General features: G+C 46.7%; 1 protein-coding gene across 1 annotated transcript in view; it reads right to left on the reverse strand.

Annotated features, from left to right (window-relative positions):
* The window catches only part of EXT1 (exostosin glycosyltransferase 1), a 291,664-nt gene extending 279,086 nt beyond the window's left edge, over window positions 1–12,578 (reverse strand). The window contains exon 1 of the mRNA XM_060128473.1: window positions 11,040–12,578. Coding sequence (XP_059984456.1) covers window positions 11,040–12,001 — 962 coding nt within the window. The 5' untranslated portion in view covers window positions 12,002–12,578. The remainder of the gene's footprint in view (window positions 1–11,039) is intronic.
* Window positions 12,579–23,418: the final 10,840 nt, after the last annotated feature.

Raw genomic sequence — 23,418 nt, forward strand, 5'->3', positions numbered from 1 at the left:
GGCAGGGATGTGTGTCTGTTTGGTTCACTGTTGAATCCCCAGTGCCTGGAAAGAGTAGGTGCTTCATAAGTATCTGTTGAGTAAATTTAATGAAAAACAACATGAATTCTCCCCTCAGGGCCCGTAAAATTACTGGGGAGAGAGAAAAACAGAGAGTTAAATAAATGGAAAAAAACCACAGCCATGGGCTTCCCTGGTGGCGCAGTGGTTGAGAGTCCGCCTGCCGATGAAGGGGACGCGGGTTCGTGCCCCGGTCCGGGAAGATCCCACATGCCGCGGAGCGGCTGGGCCCGTGAGTCATGGCCGCTGAGCCTGCGCGTCCGGAAAAACGAACAAAAAAATAAACAACCACAGCCGTGGCAAGTATTAACTGTTCTATAAGAGCCCATTAACAGGAGAATGTGACCAAGTCTGGGGCATCAAGGAAGTGACACTGGAAGAAATGAAATGAAGCTGGGGGACAGTTTTCTGAGAGAGAGAGAAGAGGGCATGTGGGGAAACGGAGGAGGAGGAGGAATGAGGCTTCGCCAAGGGGCTGGGGATGCAAAGGCAGGTAGAGCTGGACCAGCCCCACCTTCATAGCGTACGAATGAATTAGGAGAAGCCTCCAGGGTGAGTTCAACTAGGTTAGTGGCATGGTCCTATTTTTATCAGTGGTGCTGTGGGTGACTTCCACCAATCTGTCAGGGTGCTGGAATACATATAGGACATGCGAAATCCATTCCAGATCTCTACCCATCAGTTCCCATCCGGGGCATCCCTAGAAATGCAGAAAAAGCAGGACATGCGCCCCAACACACCTACCAGGGCAGCCTCCAAGCAACAGACTAGAGGCTCCTCCTCCCCTTAGGGACGCCTCCCCTGCTCTAATTCCCAGCCTCCATATTCCACACCTGCCGCCACTCTTTCCCGGAGCCCAGGGCCCAAGTCATTTGGAACACTAGTCGGTCAAGAATAACTAGCATCACAGGCCCACATGACAATACCAGAAAACTTTATATTTCTCATTAAAGTATTGATATGTATTATAAAACCCCAGAAGTCTGAGTTAGCAACAAATACCAGAACTCTGATGCAGACTCCAAGGATGCAACTACCCCTTGTATCCGGAGCCCTCAGGGAACTTGCTAAGCTTGGTAGATAAGCTTTCAAACGGACAGCTTATCTTAGGGGGCACCAAAATACTTTTATTTTAACCATAGGGTTCAAAAAAGTTATAAAGTTCATTATTTGTTCCTCTACTTTCTTAAACAAAGGCCAGCGTACACAAGAGATGGCTCACGGTCAGCGCTGTACCGTGGTACAGTTTATCAAATATTTACAGAAGCTCTGGTTGGTGACAGGCATGGTGTTAGGTGGCGGGACTCAAAGGCACGCTTCTGGGGAGTCCGTAGGACACACTTGGGCTCTGGGCCAGCTGCTCTTAAATTGCAGGGCTTCTTTACTTCTTCTGGGTGTTACATTTTATCACTTTCTGGCCTGCTTCCTTCCCTTTGGGTTGCCAACTGTCCCTTCTTCCCAGCTCTGCCTGCAAGAATCCCTCTCTCTTTAAATTCACTGCTCTGAATCTACTGTGGGCTGAGAAACCAGATTACCACGCTGGTTAGAACTGTCTCTTCTCCAGTAAGATTAAATAAATTCTAGGTGAGAAACACAAGTGATCCCCTATAAATCAATCACACTGTTGTTTATGTGTGTGTGGTCTTCATGACATCAGTTCCAGCTGTGCAGAAGCAGTACGATGCCATGGTGAAGAACACAGGTTCAGAAGTCAGACGGCCCTCGGTTTGTGTCCCAGCTGTGTGCTCTTAGGCAAGTCACTTTTAAAGATTCTCTAAACTTCGTTCTGCATCTCAAATGAGTATCTTCCTGCTAGGGTGGACATACAGATTAAAGAAGATACTGCCCGTTACCCAGCACACAGTACACTCTCAAGAAATATTAGTTGCTATCACCATCATCATCAACCGGGCTCCAATATGTCAGTGCCAACAGGATATGGCTTCAACAGTGCCTGCCACAGACAACTTCCCCTAACCACAGTGCCGTTTCAGGAAGCAACTTTAGGCTGTTCCTTGCAAAAGGATGGCCACCAATTCAATCAAGAATGACAATGTGACAGGGCAGTCTTTCAACTGATGAGGTCACCACCAGACCCAGAGACGTGGCCTGATAGGAATGGCTGTCACCCGAAGGAGTAAGTATCCCCAGTAAAGCCAGTCAGGCTGGTTTCCTCCAGGGCCTGCAGGAGAGAATTCAGGAAAGACTGGCCAGTAGTTGGCAGACACTCCCCGCGACAGAGGTGCCAGTCTGGGGAGAGGTGAAGGTCCAGAGCGGGAAGAAAGGAGCAGACCCAAGTGACTGTGCTGGGTCCTGAGAACTTACTGGAACAGTTCCAGTGCAGTTTTTGTTCCATGTCCCTTCACAATAAATCCTGTGACTTAAGGTGGCCTGAGTGATATTCTGCCCTTTGCAACCTAAGGGCCTGTCGAACCAGCCCATTCATACGAGGTAGCCTTCCAAAGATCACCCTCAACCGATGCAGCACAGGAGTCACTTGCAAAAGCAATAACCTGCATTCCTAGAGCAGTCATCCAGGGAACCTGGGGGATGCAGAGTCAACGCAGTGCCTGAGACCACCCTCCGCCTGCTCCCACCTTTGCCCCAGGCCACCTGCAAGCTCCAAGGCCCCATCCAGGTCTTTCCACAGCCCACAGAAATAACGGCTAGCCTTCCAGGGCAGCTACCGCAATTTTCTGGGGATTAAGTATCAAGAAAGAGGTGAGCACTTATTTCTGTGGCTTAGTAAAGAGCCAAGTTATGAAACTAAGGAAACCTCTGTGGTTGATTAGAAAATGGCAGGAAGATGATTTTTAATAACCACCACCACCTGGTAGAGCACATGAGCGTTTACAAGGTTTTGCATTACAAGCAGTTACCCACTCTACCTCCTTTCAATCTTTCAACGACCCTGTGAGGTGTTACGATCCCCACTTACAGATGTGGAAAATGAGGCTGAAAGGTTCAGCACCTAGTCCAGGAATGTGTGTGGGTCAGTGACTTCCCTGGTCCAGGGTCATCCCCCTCTCCTAAAGGGCTTCACAGAAGACAAGAGGGTACACAAAACAAGGAAGTATTTCTCCACAAATCTCACTGCTGCTCAAAGCAATTACAATGGCAAAGAAAGTCTAACTAGGCGTAAACAGTTGGCTCACTCTGTTTTCTGTCTTGGTTTTTTGTTTATTTGTTTTTTTTTCTTTTGGCCACTCAGCAAGGCTTGCAGGACTTTAGTTCCCAGACCAGGGATTGAACCCGGGCCCTTGGCAGTGAAAGCGCCAGGGAATTCCCTCTGTCTTGGTTTTTAAATCACTTAGAATAGTGCCTCATTTGCACTTAGAATCCCAGACCTGAACTGGATGGCCCAGAGGTAAAGCCATGTGTCTCAATTCACCTCCAAAGAACCGCAGACTCAACAGCCAAAAGGAGACCAGGGCTTTGAGCAGCTGACACAATTAACTTACAAAACTGACACCCACCCAGGTCAGGCCCACAGATTCTGAGATCCCAGGAGAGGCTGTAGAAGGCACGGAGGAAGCGTCTGCTCAGTAAGAGACACACGAAGGTTTCTGGCTCCAGCAAAAATGAAACTTCAAAGGGAACGGAGCTGTGGGAGCTTCAAAGACCCCCTCCCCCGCCCAGCCCCAGCCGCAGGACCAATTAACACCTACAGATGTTTATCTAAGCAGTCATTTCATGCCGGCTACTTTGCTAAATGGGTGCTCAGACTCACCTCAAAAATTGCTATTCCTCCAAAAGGGACTGGGGGGGTGGGTCAAGAGGGAGGAAGTGCTGTGTTTTCTGAGAGAGAGACCTTAGTTAAGAAGAAAACAAATCCTCAATACAGTGAAATTCATCACAGACTTATGTATAATAAAAGAAAAGATGGGAAACAAATCTCTAAGAAAATGCAAATCAACTATGGAACAGCCATGAGTTACTAAAAAGAACCGTGCAGCCATTAAAAATCCTACTTTAGGGTTTCCCTGGGGGCGCAGTGGTTGAGAGTCCACCTGCCGATGCAGGGGACACGGGTTCGTGCCCCAGTCCGGGAAGATCCCACGTGCCGCAAAGCGGCTGGGCCCGTGAGCCATGGCCGCTGAGCCTGCGCGTCCGGAGCCCGTGCTCCGCAGCGGGAGAGGCCACAACAGTGAGAGGCCCACGTACCACAAAAAAAAAAAAAAATCTTACTTTAGTATTTTAATAGGATTTTCCTTTTTAGTAGGAGAGGAAGAAGCTCTGAGATAATGTTAAGAAAAAAGCAACATGCAAAAATACATTTAAAGTCGGACTTTATAAAACCAACAGACTAGAATGGCCAGGAGTTTGTTTTGTTCACTCCCGGCGGCCCCAGCCCCAACACCTGTGTGTCTGGCACAAACAAGACACTTAGGGGAAATGTGTCAAATTCATTACTTACTATTAATTAAATAATAATTAACATATCTATACAAGGTACTTGGATATGCAGACACAGAATGACATAATCAATCGCAGAGGTGTATATGTGGGTTATAACAGGCCAACTACTGAAGTTTAATAATAGTGGTTAGCTCTCATTGTCGGGACTAGAGAAGAAATTTCTTTTCATATTCATCTCTTTTGCATTTTCTGCGGAGGCTCTGTACAATTTTTATAATTTTTTAACCACTGTTTTTCTACAGGGAGCCTCAGGGCCTAGGAGCAGTGGTATGCTACACTCCAGAAACCTGGCCTGTTCTGTCAGAAATGGAATCTTCCAGTGCGTCTCCCATTTCTACCGGGTCACACCTTATACCTGGGGCAACGGTCATTCCTGCACCACCTCATGGGTTCACTGACATCTAGTACAGGGCAAACCCTGCAAGGTGCTATCAGGAGGGCAAAGGTCACACATGATTCACTTCCTCACTTTTCTGAGAAGAGCTCTAGGGGAACATGAAAGGCAGAATCTACATAGTCAAAGTTATAACGTTCCCTGAACGGACGAGATGAAGGAGTTCGATGTTTAAGTGTCAACTCAGGGCCGTCTTTATCACATCTCTTAGCCAAATTTTTTCCTTGGGAAGCATGTTTATAAAGGAAAGCAGTAGGGGGAAAAAAAAAAGATATGACTTACAAACACCCAAATCACACTAAACTCACTGATACAGAACTGTGAACAGGTAGAAATTCTGTTTGATTTTTTAAGGTGGTAACATTTTTTAGAGGAAAGAGCATTGTCTTCGACATCCAAGATGCCTGGTTTGAACACCACCATTTCCTCACCAGGTGTGACCGTGGCTCCTAACTTAACCCTCTCGGGGCCTGCACTCCGATCTGTAAAGTGGGGACTTTACACACTGCTGTCGAAAGGCTTAAATGAGCTAATAAAGGCGACTTCAGATAAGACACTGGACAAATATCTTGCAGTTTTGAGGGAGTCCCTGTGCATTAAAGGAGCTTGGGCACAGACGGAAGAGCTCTGAAGGAAAACCAGTCAGTCATTAAGCTCATGGTGTTCACATCCAAACACGAACACTCTTAGGAGACTGCAGTGTCTAGTGACCGCTGAGCCTGACGGGTTCCCTCCGAAGAGGCTGTGTGGAAACGTGACGGTCATGAGGGAGCAGCGGGCCTCAGAGAAAAGAGAGGAATGGGAACCAGAAAACCTGGACTGTAGCCTCCGTTCAGCTACTTACAAGCTGTGCAGCCTTGCCAATCCACCTCACCCGAGCTGGCCTCAGCTTACAAACCTGTAAAATGGCCTGACGAGACACCTGGCAAGGTGGCTGTGAGCAGAGCAGCCGGGTCCTATCAAGCACAACCTTTGGTGTGACCTTAGTGTGCTCAAGGTCATTGTCAGCAGGTGTTTCTAACAGCGGGTTCTGGGGAGGCACATCCACAGGCCTTTGGACAAAGAGAACAAGCACCACCTGAGGGCGTGACAGCTCCCCTTTTGGCCAAGTCGGTGCCACCCAAAGCTGCTGTCACAGTCGGGGGACCAATGGTGGCTTCCCACTGGTGGGGCCTGCCCAAGCCTTCATAGCAAGCCATCCTCTGAAGGACAAAATCCTACAGGCTCCCAGCTCAGGTCACAGATTCCACTTTCAACCATCATTTTTTGAACTAGACTCAATCAACTTGCAAATAAATGTCCCTAGAAGTAGTCCACGAAACCTCAACCTTTAGGGATTCCTTGTAAATGAGGCTCTCAGGAGCCCTCCAGAAAGCAAGATCAGAGAAGGTGAGAAACTTGGGGACGGGAGGGGCACAGAAAGAATTAGAAGACACAATGCTAACTTCAAAATTCGTCTAGGTCTGGGCCTAGCTTTATTTTAAAACTGCGCTTGGGCTTCCCTGTTGGTGCAGTGGTTAAGAATCCGCCTGCCAGTGCAGGGGACATGGGTTCGAGCCCTGGTCTGGGAAGATCCCACATGCCGCGGAGCAACTAAGCCCGTGCTCCACAACTATTGAGCCTGCGCTCTAGAGCCTGCGAGCCACAACTACTGAAGCCTGCATGCCACAACTACTGAAGCCCATGCGCCACAACTACTGAAGCCCGCGCGCCTAGAGTCTGTGCTGCACAACGAGAAGCCACCGCAATGAGAAGCCCGCGCACCACAACGAAGAGTAGCCCCGGCTCGCCACAACTAGAGAAAGCCCATGCACAGCCACGAAGACCCAACGCAGCCAAAAATAAAATAAATGAAAAAAAAAATAAGAGCACATATGTGTGTTAAAAAAAAAGAGAAAATTGTGCTTATGTGGCTTATTTTAGAAATGCTTTTGTGCTATCATACACCTGTGGGGAAAAAGGTGCTAATGTTTTACATTTAAAACCTGAAAAGCACAATTTCCAACTTTCATTCCTCCAAGCCTCCCTGTTGGATCACGAACTCGCTCAACGTGTCTGGGAGTATAGTTCAGAAAAATGAGGAATCAATACATCATCATTTACTTGTGCACATTTTCTTTTTGCTATAAATACATTTGAATTCAGCTTATCATTCAGTGAATTCACAGCCTATTCCCAAAATTCACTGGAGCCAAACTGAAAAGTCCCCAAAACTCCTACTTAGACTAAACAGCACCGGGGACCTCCACCTTAGTTGGCAATGAAAAGAAATGCAAGCCCTAGAGCAAAAGTTCTTAAGTCTGACGATGCCCTTAGTAGCAGCTGTGTGTCAACCCCTAAAACTAAATGACAGATTATGCATGTATGTGCTCTCTTTTTTCACAAAGTTGGTCCAAAGTCTTTATCAGCTTCCCAAATGATTCCAAGAGAAATCCCATAAGAAACACCATCAATAAGGACCTTCCAGTGGCCGGAGAGCTTTCAGGTGTGTCTCTAATTAAAGATGGAATACCGTAGGTCAAGAAGAAAAAGTCAGAGGCCTGCTTTCTAGGGCTACCCCTGCTACTAAACAGTTTTCTGACCTTAAGCAAATCCCTGTAACAGTCTACCCCTCAGTTTCCACATCTATAAAATGAGGATGTTTGGAAGTTGTAATGATCACTTACCTTCAAGACCCTTAAAAACACAAGGATTGTGAGGTACAGCTTCAACAAACACAGGAGAAGGTGTCCAAAAGGCCTGCACAGAATCCTGCCTGTTCCCAGAAGAGCTGCTTAAAATATTCTCCACCGCTTTCCTCAAAGGGGTCCAAGATAGAAGCCACCTCTCATTTCCCTCCTTATCGTCTATTTCAGAAAGCCAAATTTGAAGTTTCACAATAATGCCCTTTGAAGGGATCTGCACTATGAAGTTCATGCAAAAATACAGTAATTCTGTAAGGGTGCGTAAGAAGCTCAAGAGATGTAAGACAGAATTTCTCTAAAGCCTCATTACACATCATGTAATCACTGCAGCAACTTAGTTTAGCCAGTGTCATCTACATCTGTTAATATATGTAACTGATGAAAATTAATTATGGGTGTCATAAAAATGGATGTTTGAATATAATCCTGGAAGTCTGGGTTGAAAATATTGCTCTATTACAAGAGAAAAGTCTTTTCCTTCATTCCATGCAGTTCTTCTATACCTTTAGTAGTAAATGTCTATTTTTCACAAAAGTGAAGTGGAAACAGAAGTCCTCAACTAAAAACATTTATTGTCACATAAGGCTAAATTTCGCTAAAAGCAACTTTTTTTTTAGTTGATACCCTTGTACATATTCTATAGTATCCTAACTCGGCCATGATACCATACATTTTCAATCTAATTATCAGACCCCCTAAGTCCAAATCATAGGCACTTGCTAATAAAGAAAAGAAGTAGATGAAAACTGATCCTGTTTTTATAAGCCATTATCAAATGAACGCTTAGAGAACCCTAAAGCAGTCGAAAACCCATTCCACCAAAGGATAAACTAAGGTTCAAGGCGATGAATCAAAAGTCACACCATGAGACAGTATGAGAAGTCAGACTTAGATGACTTCTATAGACCCAACTGCAATATCCTCCTCTAAAACCCTGGGAAGAGATTAGCATTTGATTGGAGCACTTCTGCGTCTGACACACGCATAGCTGACTTACAGGAAACATCAGTATAAGTAGCAAAGTACAACAGTTGTGCTTACTTCAGAGCACAAGACAGGTTGCCTGCTATGTGAGCATTCTCACCACATTTCAGAGCTCATTCATTCTTCATATCTTCCAAAGTCAACAGCAAAGGCAAACATGTTTGCAAGCACCATTTCTCAGAGATAAAGGGTTCAGATAACCCAGTGAGAGGAAGAAGTTAAAACTCCAGGTCAAGCAGGCCGATGAATATAAACGTTCTGCAACACCATCCCGTCCCATGAAACAAGGTTAGAGCTGGAAAGTATGCAAAAGACGAATGAAGAAAATCCAGAAGTGTCTCTGAAAGAAATCCCTGCTCAGGAGAAAGAGGCAACTTGCTTTCCTCACTAAATGCCACTCTTCAGATGAGACTCAGTCCTGAGGACCTGACCCCTTGTGGTCTTTAAACATAAACCAAAACAAGGGCGTGGGTGTCTGATTTCCTGATGCAACGACAAAGAGGTCAAAAATTAGTGAAATTTAATTAGCAAAAATTAAAGTTTCTTGGAAACCAACCCCTCCTTCCCTTATTGCCAAAAATCTCTAGAAAAACCTTCTGCAGAGAATGTAGACGATTTATTTTGGGACTAGGAGAGTAAAGCAGATATGACTGTTGTATCGGATTGAGGGTGTTTCCCAAATAAACGTATAATTCAAATTTCTTAAGATCTCCCCTCCAGCTCCTTTAGAGGAATGAAGACCGTCATGATCCTTCTACAGAATTCGGTGAGACTGCTTTAGAAGACACTGAAAGGTCAGACTTCATCTCGAGTTACTCCACCATAAACCAGACAAAGAAATTCCTCAAAGGCTAGGAGCATTTTTTTCTTACAAGCACCCACAGGAATAGGTCAATGTAAATGTCGTGTAAACAAAGCGCCCATTACTAACCACAGTTTGTTTCTTTTGTGAGAGAATTTTAATCCATGGCAACTGCACCCAACATTCACACATAACTGCCCCCAAAGCAGAGGAAAATTTAGATTCATAATTGACCCTCGGGCTCTGCTTATGCTCGAAAAGCAAGAGGTGTTGGGGTTTGGGGAATCCCAGTGTTTGATACTTTCTCCTTCACTGTCTACGATCAAGTACAGGAGGACTTGAATTTCCCTTCCAATCACTCCTACAGAGGCCCGAGTGTCTGAGGAAATCCACAGACAACAATCAAACCTTTCATTTCAGGGTCCTTTCCCCACCATGCCCCTTCCTGTTCCAATCAGTTCTGCAAAGCGTTTCCCCTATTCTGCATTTCATGAATCAATTGCAAACTCCGCCAACCTCTGCCAGTTCCTCTTGTACTCAGCTGAGAGGTTCCCCTTCCTGCCTGGGTAGCACAAGGCTGCTCTGGTTTTTAACTGGTGTAACGTGGAAATGCACTGTAGGAGCTCACTAACTCTTTCACAGCCAGACAGAAGTGAGAGAGTCTGGGGCTCCCGCCCCATCGACGAGGAAACGGACCCTCCAAGCTCAGGTTAAAGCCGATTCCTAGAAACTAGTTTTGACCCCAAGCCCAGAGTGTCAGTTACTGTCACTGGGAAGGAAAAGGAAGAGTGAGAAGGTCTACAAAGTCTCCAACTCAGTTACTTAGCAACTGGACAAAACTTGCTTCACTCCAGAGGGTAAAGAGGCATCTCACAGCGCATTCAGAGAGTAACAGTCTCCGATTTACATGCAAATTGATAAAGACAAAGGGAAAGGGAAATCTAAATTAGCAAATGGAGTTTACAGCAGAGGGGCTAAGGCCCAGATTTTTTAAAATCAGCTTCTCCTAGGGAGGCAGGATATATACATGCCAACAAACACACATGAATGAATGCATGCAAGCAAGATCACAGGCCCTAACCGGTTTACAGTCTCCCTTCATAAAAGTCAATGCCATCTGGGAGCAGGGAACAGGCAGGCACAGAAAGTTTAGTAGCTGAAACTAAAGGACTTCCACTGCTAACACAAATTTAAGGTTTGCGGAAAGATGACAATTGAAGGGTGGGAAAATTCCGGGGAGAGCTGCTCCCCCTGCTCGTGAGAAAAGCAAATAAAGCATCAACCTTGGGGTAAGGTCCCCGGACTGTGGGTGGATTCAGAGCCTCTCGAGTCCCTAGACCCTCACAAACACCCTCCTGGATCCACTGGTGAAGTGCAGTTTCCAAACTCGGATCAAACCCACACCCTTCATAGAACACACATCACCCTGAAGGTTTTCCGAGCAAGAGGGGAACATGGTCACCTGCTTGGCCCAGGAAAGTGCTCCAGGATTTTCCGTTAGCCCGAGGAGCTCAAACTCTGGGTCCTCAGCTCCAAGCTACACACCAGAAGCAGGCTGCTCAGTCCCAGGCTCAGAGCAAACGGAAGAGGACCCGAGGGGGTCCCCTGCCCCACCCCCATCTCCCAACTTCACACCTGGACCAGGTGGGCAGGGCCCAGGGCTGACCCGCTGAGGCCCATCGGCTAAGCCACTTACTTCTCATACTCAGTGTTGTCTCTGTCACAGCGAGAATCCTTGTGCTTTTGCCAGTCTTTGCCATGCTTGCAGGTGGTGAGAAGCACGACGTCTTCCCCGTTATGGACGTGATATAAGGCATTCCTGGTGTCTGACCCTATCCCTGTCAGGTACCTCTTCCCCTTGAAGACTAGCATGTACTTCCTGAGAGGAGGGATAGTGTTAAACTTCAAAAACCCCCTCTCCCCTCCTGTCCTGGGATGATCCTTAGAAAAGAGGGGAATAGAAACATCAAAGTTGGGTCGGAAGTTTTCAGTACTGATGCTGGCTTTGGCCAGCATCGCCTGGCCGATGTCAAACCCCACATCCTCGGTGTAGTCAGGCCAAGTGCCAGAATATAAATTAAAAATTAAATGATTCCTACCACTGTTCCACAAGTGGAGACTCTGCACTTTGGATCTCAAGTTGTGCACATACTGAGGTGACAACTGGTCTCTGTCTAAAGTATCCAGACTCAGGACAAAGAGGCACGCCTGGCTGGGGTCCGAGGTGTAGAACCTGGAGCCCTCGATGGCCGCTAGAATGTTTTGGTAACTTTCGGCGATTTTCTCCCCTTTTTGCTGCGGGTATACGTAGACTTTGAAGCCGTTTTTCTTGCAAAGGGTGAAATCGAAGCAGGACTCCATGCGGCACTTCTTGCCTTTGTAGATGCTCGAGTTGGCGTCTCGCTTCTGCCGTGGGGAAATGTGCACACTGGAATCCTCGTTTTCCAATTGATCCCAAGGAACGAAGGGGCGCAGAGCGTCCGGGAAGCGGGGCCAGAAATGATCCGGACTCGGGTGGTGCAAGCCATTCCGACGGCTGTGCTCTTCTCTCCGGCTGTGGCTTCTCGATGCCCTAAACTGCAAGCCTCCGAAATAAAACAAAAGGGCGAGACAAGAGCCAGCTGAGAGCAGGATGAAATAGCGTTTTTTGGCCTGCATGTGTCCTGCCTGGGTCAAGAGGATTGTAAATAAACACAAGAATCACCCAAGTTTCCCAATCAACACTTTCAGCTCCAGTCCGCCATCTTCCCGCCTGTAAAGACTTCAAACTCTCCGCTCCCACCTTCTCTGGATGCCTTTCCCCAAGCCGTGGACTGATCCAGCGCATGTGGGCGATTTCTTTAACTTTCTCCCCTTCGGTCTTTCATCTTTGGGTTGCACAATAGACGGGAGAGAGCGGGGCTGAATATTTCGCACCCAGGGCGGGCGAGCAGCGGACTGTAATTCTCTTGCATGCAACAAGACGGAGGAAAAGAAAGAGAGGGGGGAAAGAAAGCTCCCGATGCCCAATCAATGACAAGACGAAGTGATTTCCTTGCCTCTCGGATTCCTCTCGGCGCCGTGGAAAACGAGCCCCGGGAAAGCAACTTCAACTCATCCACACTCCGGGGCAGGCACTCCGGTTCCAACAAGTCAGCCGATCTCCGGGTTCAGCCGGCTAGTGCATCTTGCAGCTGGGGCGCCGTAACCTCACAAATCCCTGCATCTCTCTTTATTCCCTTCTGCAGCGGCTCCGAGACTCCGGCGGTGTTTACTCCTGCGCTCGCGGGGCCGGCCCCCAGGACGCGCGGCGGCCCGGCAGAAGGCGGCGGCGCTGGGTGACTGCGGCGGCGCGTCCTCCCCGCGGGCAGTGCCGGCCCCGAGCGGCGCTTCCCAGGCCCCCGCGCGGTTGCTGCCGACCGCCGCGTTCGGTCGCCGAATGTTACCCGGTTCTGAATGTTACACTTACACATTCCATTCCCGACACGACAGCGCTGACCTCATCCATCCACGCAGCCCGCGCTGCCATTGGCCGAGCGTCACGTCCGGGGGGGGCGGTGCTTCCGCTGCGCCCATTCATAACCCCCGGCCACCGGCAGAGGCGCCGGCGCGGCGCTGGGGGTGCGGGCGGCGTGCGGGTCCCGGGGCGTCTCTGCCGGGACCCGGCGGGCGGAGCGGGAGGCGGCCCAGTGCGAGCCCCGTGGCCCCTCGGCTAGTCCCTGCCGGGACCCCGGCCTGGGCCGCACCGCCTCCTGCTGCTGCGCCGGAAACCAGCGCCTCCCAGAGACGCCCGCTGGCGCGCGGCGCCTGGGGAACCGGGGAACCGGGAAACCGGGGACTGGCCGGCGCTTCCAGGGCCCCGCTGCCCCGGGCGCCCTCGAGAATCCCGTCTCCTCGCCTGCCTGTCGGCAACGCCTCCCCGAGCGGGCGGCTGGGAGTGTTCGGGTTCCTGGAGAAGGATGCTAGAAAATTGGAGCAGTGGGGGGAGCCCAAGGGATGCGGGAGGAAAGAAATACTTCATAGAAAGCGACCGCGGACCTTACGGATGCCTCTCCCCGCCCTCCTTCGATTCTCTGAGGCCCCCAATTTTTCCTTTTTACAAAGCATCAAAACAGGTCCCGTATTCCGTACATGGCCCGTCCTTTTTTTCTCTCTCTCTTTCCCCAAGGAGACACCTAAAGCCACAAGAATAAAGAGGAAATATCACAATCAAGAGGAATCATTACAATCCTTCATGTCTGTCGGTGCCCTAAGAGAAGACACCTATCCCAAATCCTCAATAACTTTCCGCGCATCCTGCCCTCGCTTCCCGAAGCCCCTTGTCTGTTCTGTAGAAAGCTTCCAAGAGATCAGTCACAGCGGAAGAAAAAAGATTTTCTAATAGCTGAGGAGAACCCTGTTAATTTAAGCTTTTCCCAGCACCTAGTGATGTTATTCTCTTTGGGGCTTGGTGGGGTGGTGGTTTTTAAGGAGCTGTCTCTTAGGGATGGATGACTAGTAGAACTGCCAGCTGTCCCAGCTGTAGATGAGAAACTTGAGGCAGGAAATGACCTTCTTTACATTACTACAAGATGGTTGGTCCGCCCTTCAACTGCCCTACCACACCCCAGCCCCAAGCTCCCCCCAGGGAGCCTCACTGGACAAGTCAGATAGAGAGCTGGAGTCCGTCTAAAGGTCTCCCAAGACCACAAAGATGTGCTCACTCCCAAACAGTATTTCTGGTCCAAACCAAGCTCTCTGGCCTCAGAGCCTGAATTCTGCTCTACAGAGAACACCTCCCACCCTCTTCCCCAGCCTAAGTCACAGGGGCCTGGCCAAGTTGGACAAACAGTTGCCTAGGGCAGCAAGCTGTTTAGTGATTGTTTATTATGGGAGTGACTGAGAGCTAGGGACAGACACTTCCCAGCTCTCCCCAGGCTGCAAAAACCTCCAGTGGGTGTGGACAAAGGGCATGGTTATAACAAGGCAGGGTGAAATGATCAAGCGGAAAATTTTAGACATTTGTTGTGTCAGATTTGTTTTTAATAAAGGGGAGAAGGGGCCTGGGTGGGACATCACTGTACATTCCTGAAGTCTCTCCCTATCTCTGGCCTGCCAAAGATGAGGTAGCTTTTCCAGATTTGACTTGTACCCCCTGCACAATTTGGACAGGCCTGGGACAGAAATGAGATTTCAGTCATCTTCCAAATGCAATGACAATGATGCAGATAAATGCAGTGATTGAAACCACATGTGACCCAGGGCTCCCCCACAGCCTGGGGTGCTGAGAGCAGCCATGCAAGGCAGGGATCCTTCCGTTGAGATCAGGGTGCAGATTTTCTCTGCCCTATGGAATGGGGCTGTAGGGATTGCAGCCCCTCTACATCCTGACAGTTGTCCTGTGTGATCTTAGTCGGAGCCAGCTACTGCCCTTGGTCTTTTGCATCTCTTTCTGCTTTGACACATTTTTTCTTGTCTTGCCTAACCATTACTGATTCCCTCATCCCACGCCCCAGGGATACCCAGCCCTACTGTCACATTCCATAGTGGTATATACTGTGAGAAAAACTTTGGTACTGAAAATGAGAGAAAATCTGGATTCAGACCCCAGATCTGTCATTTACTAGTGCCTTGGGCATGGGGTTTAATCTCACTGAATTTCAGCTTCTCGTTTAAAAGGTCATAATAATATTTTTCTGAATCTGGAAACTGTAAACTGCTCTACATGTGTAACATTTTTTGCCTAAGTTCCACATTTCAAAAGCCAACTGGAATCTTAAGTAGCCCCCTATGGAAAAGAATCTTTAAAAAAAAAAGTGGGTATACGTATATGGATAACTAATTCACTTTGCTGTACACCTGAAACTAACACAACATTGTAAATCATCTATACTCCAATAAAAATGTTTTTTAAAAATCATCTTATCCACAAATCCCCAACATGCCTCAACAAAATGAATGCCCCTTTTCTCTGTTACCCTGCCCATTTATTCATTCTTCTATTACTGCCCTTATTGCATTAGAATTATTATTTATATGTCTATCCCTCATCTAGACTAGGAACTCAACAGAAGTATGATCTGTATGTCTTATTCAGATTTTTGTCCCGAGCACCTAACCTGATGCCTGGAACAAAGTAGATGCTTCAATAAATGTGATTGCAAACGTTGGGGCGGGGGTGGGGGAAGTAGCCCCCTATGATGGCATCATATTGCATCTCCCTCAGTTTTATTTTCTCCCGAGCCCTTCTCATTAGCTGAAATCCTTTGTTTGTTTGCTTGCTGTCTATATTTCTTCACTGTAAAAGGAGCTCCCTGAGAACAGGAACCCTATCTGTCTTTCTCACTCCTGAATCCCCAAAGCCTACGGTAGTTCTGACACTTAGGTGGCGCTCAGTCACTGATTTGAATGATGAATGAATTACTAAAATTCTGCTTCACCTCAGCACCTGAACATGCTTGAAGAGAAAGGCCTCCATCGTAGTCTCTCAAAGCAGGACTGAGTCTCTTGTTCAAGGTAGAACTATTACAAACCAGGAATATCTTAACATAAGGCAAATCAGTCATTCGTAAATCCTTTAACAACGTATGTCAGATCATGTAATTCCTCTCGTCAAAGGCCTCAAGGGGTCCCTATCTCAGAATATGAGCCAAAGCCCTCACGAGGCCCTGTGAGGTCCTACAGGATCTTCCCTAACTGCCTCCACCTCTATTCACCAGACCCCTTTCACCTCATTTCCTGCCAATAACTCTCTCCCTCCATCCCAATCTACTCACTCTTCTCCAACTAGGCTGGTTTCCTTGCTGTTTCTTATACATGCCAAACATGCCCCTGCCTCAGGGCCTTTGCACATGCTCATCTCGGCTAGTATGCACCCCGGTATCCACACTACATACTCTGTTCCTTTTTTTAAGTCTCTTCTCAATACCATCTTACAGCTGAGGCCACCTTTGACCTTCCTAAATAAAGTAGCAAGTCCTCCCCAGTTTTCCTAGCCCCTCAATTGCTTTATTTTTTATCCTTAACACTAATTGACACCTGTATACTATATATTGACTTGTCAATTTATCATTTACCTGTTGCATCTAGAATGTGAGCTCCATGAGGCAAGGACATGGATTTTTAGTTCACTGCTATATCCCCAGCACTATGACAGGGCCCATCACTAAATAAGTATTTGTTGAGCTAATTAATTACTTGATCCCATTGTCTGTAGGGCGAATGGAGAATATTCAAGGCTAGAGTTCTAGTATCACAGACACACACACAGGGCTAAAGCTAACCCAGTGATTCAAGCCTTGCTTAATTTCCTCTTTCAGGAATAATTTTTCCCCAGGGCTGACTAAAGACCTGAAAGCAGCATGGCACACATGAAACCCAGAAGATGTGGATTCTCATCTTGGCTCTGCCACTTACTTTATAACCTTGAATGAGACACTTCTCCCTAAGTTTTGGATTCTTATTGGTAAAATCAATAGTAACTGTAATATAATGTATGTTGTGCTCAGTTCACTGGGTTACTGTGAGAATTAAATGAGTACAAACGGATAATGGATGAGAAAGCCCTTTGCAGTCCACAATGTATATGGCAAACGTAAGATTTGATTGTCACACTCTTGGACAATTATGGACACTGGTGCATGAGATCATGTTTGCAAGTCAACAGCATTACATACATGAAATATCACCTACCAAACACTCAGCAGTTTCCAGATGCTTTATAGACTCTGGAATGGTCATTGACTATTATAAGCAAACAGGAAAAGGGAAGAAAGGGAAACACCAATGGACAAAAAGCAAAGAAGACTTTTTTTATAATGTATGAGGTACAAATGCTTTTCAAGGGTGTATAATTATACCTGCTGTAGGAAAAAATAATTGACTCCAAAATGTAAAAACAAACTAAAATATTGAAATTAAAAAATGCTTAAATTCTCTAAAATGTAACTTCATGTTGACTGTCAAGGCAACCTAATAATTGTCATAAAGTTATATATAATTTTTATTTGACGTGGGCACATTTTAATGTTCTGGTGATGTGTGCTGGGTGGGGTCTCTAACAGTAAACATTCCAGGTTCCCAGAAAGGTTGGGAAACTCTGCTGGGTATGTGCTGATTGGTTACAGGAGGTGGGAGAAGACAAGCAAGCCAAGGAAAATTAAGGCATCGTGGAGGAGTGGAGAGATTCCCAGCCAGGACGGGAGGCCGGGTTCCAGTTCCTTCTCTGCCTGGAACTCAAGGAAACCCAGAGCAGGTGGTTTCTGAATGCCAGGTCTTAAGTGTTTCATCTGAAAAACACAGAGCAGGACTTGGTGATACCTTTCCACTTGAAACAGTCAAGGCTGCCCTGTGTAGACCAAGGGGGTAGAAGAGAGAAGGGAGTCGCTTAGGAGGGAGGAATGGGGAACTCCACTGAGCAGGGAAGGAAAAATGGAGTGGAAGTGAGAGGCTTTTTCAGGCCTCCCACCGCCTGCCCGGTAGGGCAGCCAAGCAGGAAAACTAACCACGGGTGAAACAAGGGCAATTCTAGTGAGGATGTGTCAAATCCCGAGCCAGGTACTTTGTACACATTGTCTCTGCGACCCTCCCAAGGTTCCTAGGACACAAGTACTATCCCTATCTCCTATTGCAAATGAGGAAATGAAAACTCAATCCTGGGAAGGGGCTCCCTGCAATTCATTCATTCATTCATTCATTCCTTGAATAAATATTTATTAGGCAGCTACCCTGTGTAAGGTGTGGTGCCAGACACTGAGGGTATTTGTCTATAGTCCTTTGTCACTTACAAAGCGCTTTCATGAGAGGAATTTTGCTTGAGCATCATCAGAACCCTGTGAGTTAGGAAGAGGGTATGATCCCTATTTAGCTAGTGAGAACGTAAGGCTCTAGTTCGGGCTCTCTCAGCTGGAGGACTGTTACTATTTTGCTGAGCATTAATTCTTTTTTTTTTTTTTTTTTTTTTGCGGTACGCGGCCCTCTCACCGTTGTGGCCTCTCCCATTGCGGAGCACAGGCTCCGGACGCGCAGGCTCAGCGGCCATGGCTCACGGGCCCAGCCGCTCCGCGGCATGTGGGATCCTCCTGGACCGGGGCATGAACCCGCATCCCCTGCATCGGCAGGCGGACTCTCAACCACTGCGCCACCACGGAAGCCCATGAGCATTACAGGGGCATGGCCTGTGCATTGTAGGATATTTAGCCACATCCCTGGCCTCTACCCATTAGGTACTAACAGCACTCCCCACTCTCACCTGCATCGGCAGTTGACACTAAAATATCTCCAGGCATTGCTAAATGCCTCTCTGAGACAAAACCACCCCTTGTTGGGTGACCCATTATCCCAATTAAATGATTTACCCAAGTTCAGCTGATCTCCAAGTGGAGAACTTAGAATTTGAGCCTCATCTTCCGACTCCATGCCAAGGCTTGGACCCAACACTGCAGCTGCCTTTAGATAATCTAATTGATCTACCTTCTTCAAGACAAGCAGATCAAAAAATCTCATAGGCAGTCATTTAAGAAACTTTTATGAAGAACTTCATATGTGCAAGGCACTACGCTAGGCACTTGGAATCTGCAGTATAAAAAAATAGGTGGGTTGTCTGCTCTCATTCTACTGGGAGAGATAATAAAATAGCAAGTAGATAAATAAGCAAGATAATTTGAGCTAATTCTAAGGAGAACATAATGGATAATTTAATAGCATAGATTAAGATGAGGAAGAGCAAAGAGGCTCACTTTAAATGGGATGGTCGAGGGCTTCCCTGGTGGCGCAGTGGTTGAGAGTCCGCCTGCCGATGCAGGGGACGCGGGTTTGTGCACCGGTCCGGGAAGATCCCACATGCCGCGGAGCGGCTAGGCCCGTGAGCCATGGACGCTGAGCCTGCACGTCCGGAGCCTGTGCTCCGCAACGGGAGAGGCCACAACAGTGAGAGGCCCATGTATCGCAAAGAAAAAAAAAAAAAAAAAAAAGGGATGGTCGAGAGGGGTAAATCAGGAGCTTGGGATGAACACACACACACTACTATATATGAGACAGATAACCAACAAGGACCTACTGTGTTATAGCACAGGGAACTCTACTCAATATTCTGTGATAACCTATATGAGAAAAGAATCTAAAAAAGAAATGAATATTTATATAACTGCATCACTTCGCTGTACACCTGAAACTAACACAACATTGTAAATCAACCATACTCCAATAAAATAAAAATGCTTTTAAATAGGACAGTAGGTGAGGAGCTAACATTTTGGCTGATTTCAGTTGATGAGGAAAGAGCCCTGGGAAGAGTATACCAAGCGAAGTGTCTGGCCAGTACCCAAGTCCTGAGGCAGAAGTGAGTCTATTTTCAGCAGGCTTTAGAATCACTAGATGGGTTGGTTCAAACACAGATTGTTGGGGCCCATCCCCAGAGTTTCTGATTCAGTAGAGTTAGGGTGTGGCCCAAGAGTTTGCATCTCTAACCACTTCCCAGAGGAGGCTGATGCTGCGGACCTAGGGACCACGCTTTGAGAACTGCTGAGTTAGTGCATCCGCGGAAAGGCTACTGTTTCTGGAGTGTGCTGAGTGCAGGAAGGAGGTCAGAGAAGTTGCAGGAACTTTAGCATGTCCTGGCACTGCAGGCCAGGCACAGTATTGGGATTTTATTTTCGGAGGGGTGGCTAAGCTTTGGAGGATTTTAAGCAGGGGAGTGATATGATCTGATTTCCATTTTTAACAGCTCCCTCTAGCTGATAGTAGGGCAAAAGTGGAAGCAGGGAGTCAAGTTTATATATCTATAACATACTTTTGAAAGTCTTTATTCCTTACGGTAACAACTGTTGTAAGCCAGGATAGCAAGCCAGGAGAGAAGGGGAACTTTACGTCCTGTTTTCATGATACAGAAACAATGACAATCAGAGTCAAGCCAATAAGCCTAATCGCTGGACAATTAGCCTGGGACTGCTAATTAGGCAAGATAGCCTGCCTTAGTATTTATCAAAACTGCACATTTAAATTGAAAATTTTCTCCGCGATCTTAACTCTAGTGCTTGATATAGTCCAAGTCATATATATTTATATTTAGCAGTTTCGTCCATGTGTGTTTCACAACTTGGAACTGACAGCTGTTTCAGTGATAGGACATCCTCTTGCTGGTGTTTTCTGAGGAACAAATGGTGACAAAGGAGTTGCCCTTATCTCAGTCTGGATGCCATCCTAGGAGCCTTATAAGAGTTTTACTAACCCCTGGTGGAAGGCACAGATGCTCTACCTTGCTGGCTTGTCTTGGTAGCTTCTGTTTTCTCCCAAGACTTTCATTCCTTGAACAATTCATGTGCTGCACAGCCCAAACTCCAGGAGGAGAAACAGACACGGAAAGGAAGAATCACAATAAAAATGGCTCCATGGTATAATTTACTAGAGGAGGAAGTTGCTAAATTTGCGTGGGTCCCTATTAACATTTGTACATCCATTTATAGATAAGTAACTGAGAGAAAATGAGAAATGGAAATGTCAGCTATTGAAGGTGATGAAATCAGGACGACACCCACAATTCAAGCCAATTTTCCCCATTAGATTGTAACATTCTTTGTTATGCAATAGTCTGGCAACGTTCTCTTCACAACAGCAACAAAAAATTCAACTTCTGATAACCATTAGAATCAAGTTTGTCTTCTATCTAACCATTGAAAAATTTGTATCCTCTGACACTTCTGTGCTACTCATGGTGCATAATTATTGATGATTGCAGTGATGACCGAGAGAGACCCTGGAGGATCTTAAGGTAACTGCCAACTCACTCGAGGGAGGTTAAATTATGTCCAGTTCTATTTCAGTGATTTAAATGCATATCATGATGGTCAAAATCATTTAAAGCTGGTGGTCCATGTATAGTATATGGGGTAACTTGTAATTAGCATGGTCATAATATGGACTATAAAGCTAGCTATTTGATTGATGTTCCAAGGTCATTCTTTGGTCAAATTTCCTCTGTTTCTATGAATCCTGGATTCTTGAGGTCTTAAGAGGAAGTCTCCAAGCCAGTTTCAGGGAGTCTGTAGCCTTTCTAAATAGGTAAAAATATATACATACATCTAGCAAAGTCTGCATGGCTGGGGACTGCCCCCTGACCTAGATAAACCATCATCCTGAAAACTTGCCATCTAAACAAAGAAAATCATTCCTCAAATTATACACTGTACATAATGTTAGGTCCACCCCAGTATATCAACCTCCCAGCAATTCTACCTCTACTTCTGTCTCTTCAGACACTTTAATTCTTCATTTCCCAGAGACTGACCCCATTGTAGAAGTGCAGACAGCTCAAGAACGTTAAGAAAAAAGGTAAGAAGAAGACTCATATTTAAATATATTTCAATATATTTATATGTAAATTTCAGCATAGGCTTTGTCTCTTTGAAAATCTGAATATTTAAATGTCACAAAAGCAAAAGCAGACTAAAAATATACATTCTGGCTTTAATTAAGCCTTGAGAAGGGAATTGCCCACAGAAGCATATTCTCACTTTCCCTAATTGTTCTCTTCTACTGGGAAGGAGCCTCCTCTTGCTGCTGGGCCAATAATTCCTCATCACACAGGAAAAACCCTGACTTTAGTCCCGTTTAAGGGTGGATAAACCTGGTTCCTTTCTTGTTCTTTTAGGCCTGTGGAGGCTTGCTCTTGATGGGAACCCCCAGCCAAAGATTGCTCCAGGCGCAGGGCAGCCGGCCCTGCTGTTTTGTAAAACTGCCCCTCCCACCTAGTTACAGCCCCTCACCACCACCCCAACAGACAGCTTCTCCATCTAAGCTGCAATCTGACCTGTCACCCACTTCTTGGCTTTTCTGATCTTGGAATCCCTTGCAACAGGAACTGCCAATTGCTGTAAATTACAAGCTGCCTTGATGAAGAGAATGCTAATCCTTTGGGGGCTTAGGAAGAGACCACCAATCTTGTTTCTGAGGGTGAGAACACTCACATCCATTGCAGGTGGTGGGACACGCCACTGCAGTCCTGACCGCCTTTCTTACGAACAACATGGGTAGGGGGAAGGGCCCCCATGAATGACCTACAGCTGGTCCATCGCCCAGCTCCCATTTCATGGACATCCTCTTTTAAGAAACCTTTCTGATATTTCCCTGTCTGGTCTAGTGTTGTCATGGTGTCATATAGCAGTTCAGCTGTGTACATTTCTATTTGTGCAGAATATTCACCTAATGAGCTGCATTCCATTGGGGACAGGAGAGTAGAGTGGTTAAACCCAGGAGCTTTGGAACCTGACCACCTGGGTTCAGTCATGATTCATCTGCACCACACTGCCTGTGACTTAAGGCGAGTTAATCAAGGGCTCTAAGACTCAGTTTCCCCATCTGCTCTCCCGGATGATAATAGCCACTTCAGATGTATATGAAATAACGCATATAAAACATTTAATAGAGTACCCAGGACCTAGGAGGAGGTACTTAGTACATGTTAACTGGTATAATGGCCTCCTACTCTCCATCCCTTCCCAGTTCTCCAGCAGCCCCTTAGAATTAAAGTGACTTGGTTTCACATTCGTTTTTCAGCAGTTTTGTCTTCCAGAATTTGAATTAATGTCCTTTGTGATTAAGATTGGCGTTTCAGCAAATCATGCTGAAGTGTTACAGTGGCTGTGAAGGGACATGTCCATTTATCCATTTATCCATCAATAACAAATATTTATTGAATGCCTACTATGTCCCAGGGAGGGCACGGGGAGCATGCCATGTGAATACAACAGACCAACTGTCAGCCCGGAGAGACCGTGAAGGCTACCCAGGGAGACACACAGTAAATGAACTGATTAAGTACATTCCAGAATCTAGTGCTGTCCAGGATATGAAAAGTGCATTGAAATGGAGATGCTCTTTAAATAGAGTGACCAGGAAGACCCCCCTGGGGAGGCATGTGAGCAGAGACATGAAGGATAAGACGGAGCCTGTGCTGCAAGCAGGAGGTGGGGGAGGAAGCTTTCAGGCAGGAGGAAGAGCAGATGCCAGCGAACCAAGCTGCCTTACTAGGGGCAGAAAACAGGACCGAGTGGCTAGCGGCTTGTGAACAAGACACCAGCTCCTGTCTTAGGAGGCTGCTTGTGGTGATAGGTTTGCCAGTT

Source organism: Lagenorhynchus albirostris, chromosome 17 (assembly GCF_949774975.1).
Source record: "Lagenorhynchus albirostris chromosome 17, mLagAlb1.1, whole genome shotgun sequence".
In the NCBI taxonomy this organism is placed as follows: domain Eukaryota; kingdom Metazoa; phylum Chordata; class Mammalia; order Artiodactyla; family Delphinidae; genus Lagenorhynchus; species Lagenorhynchus albirostris.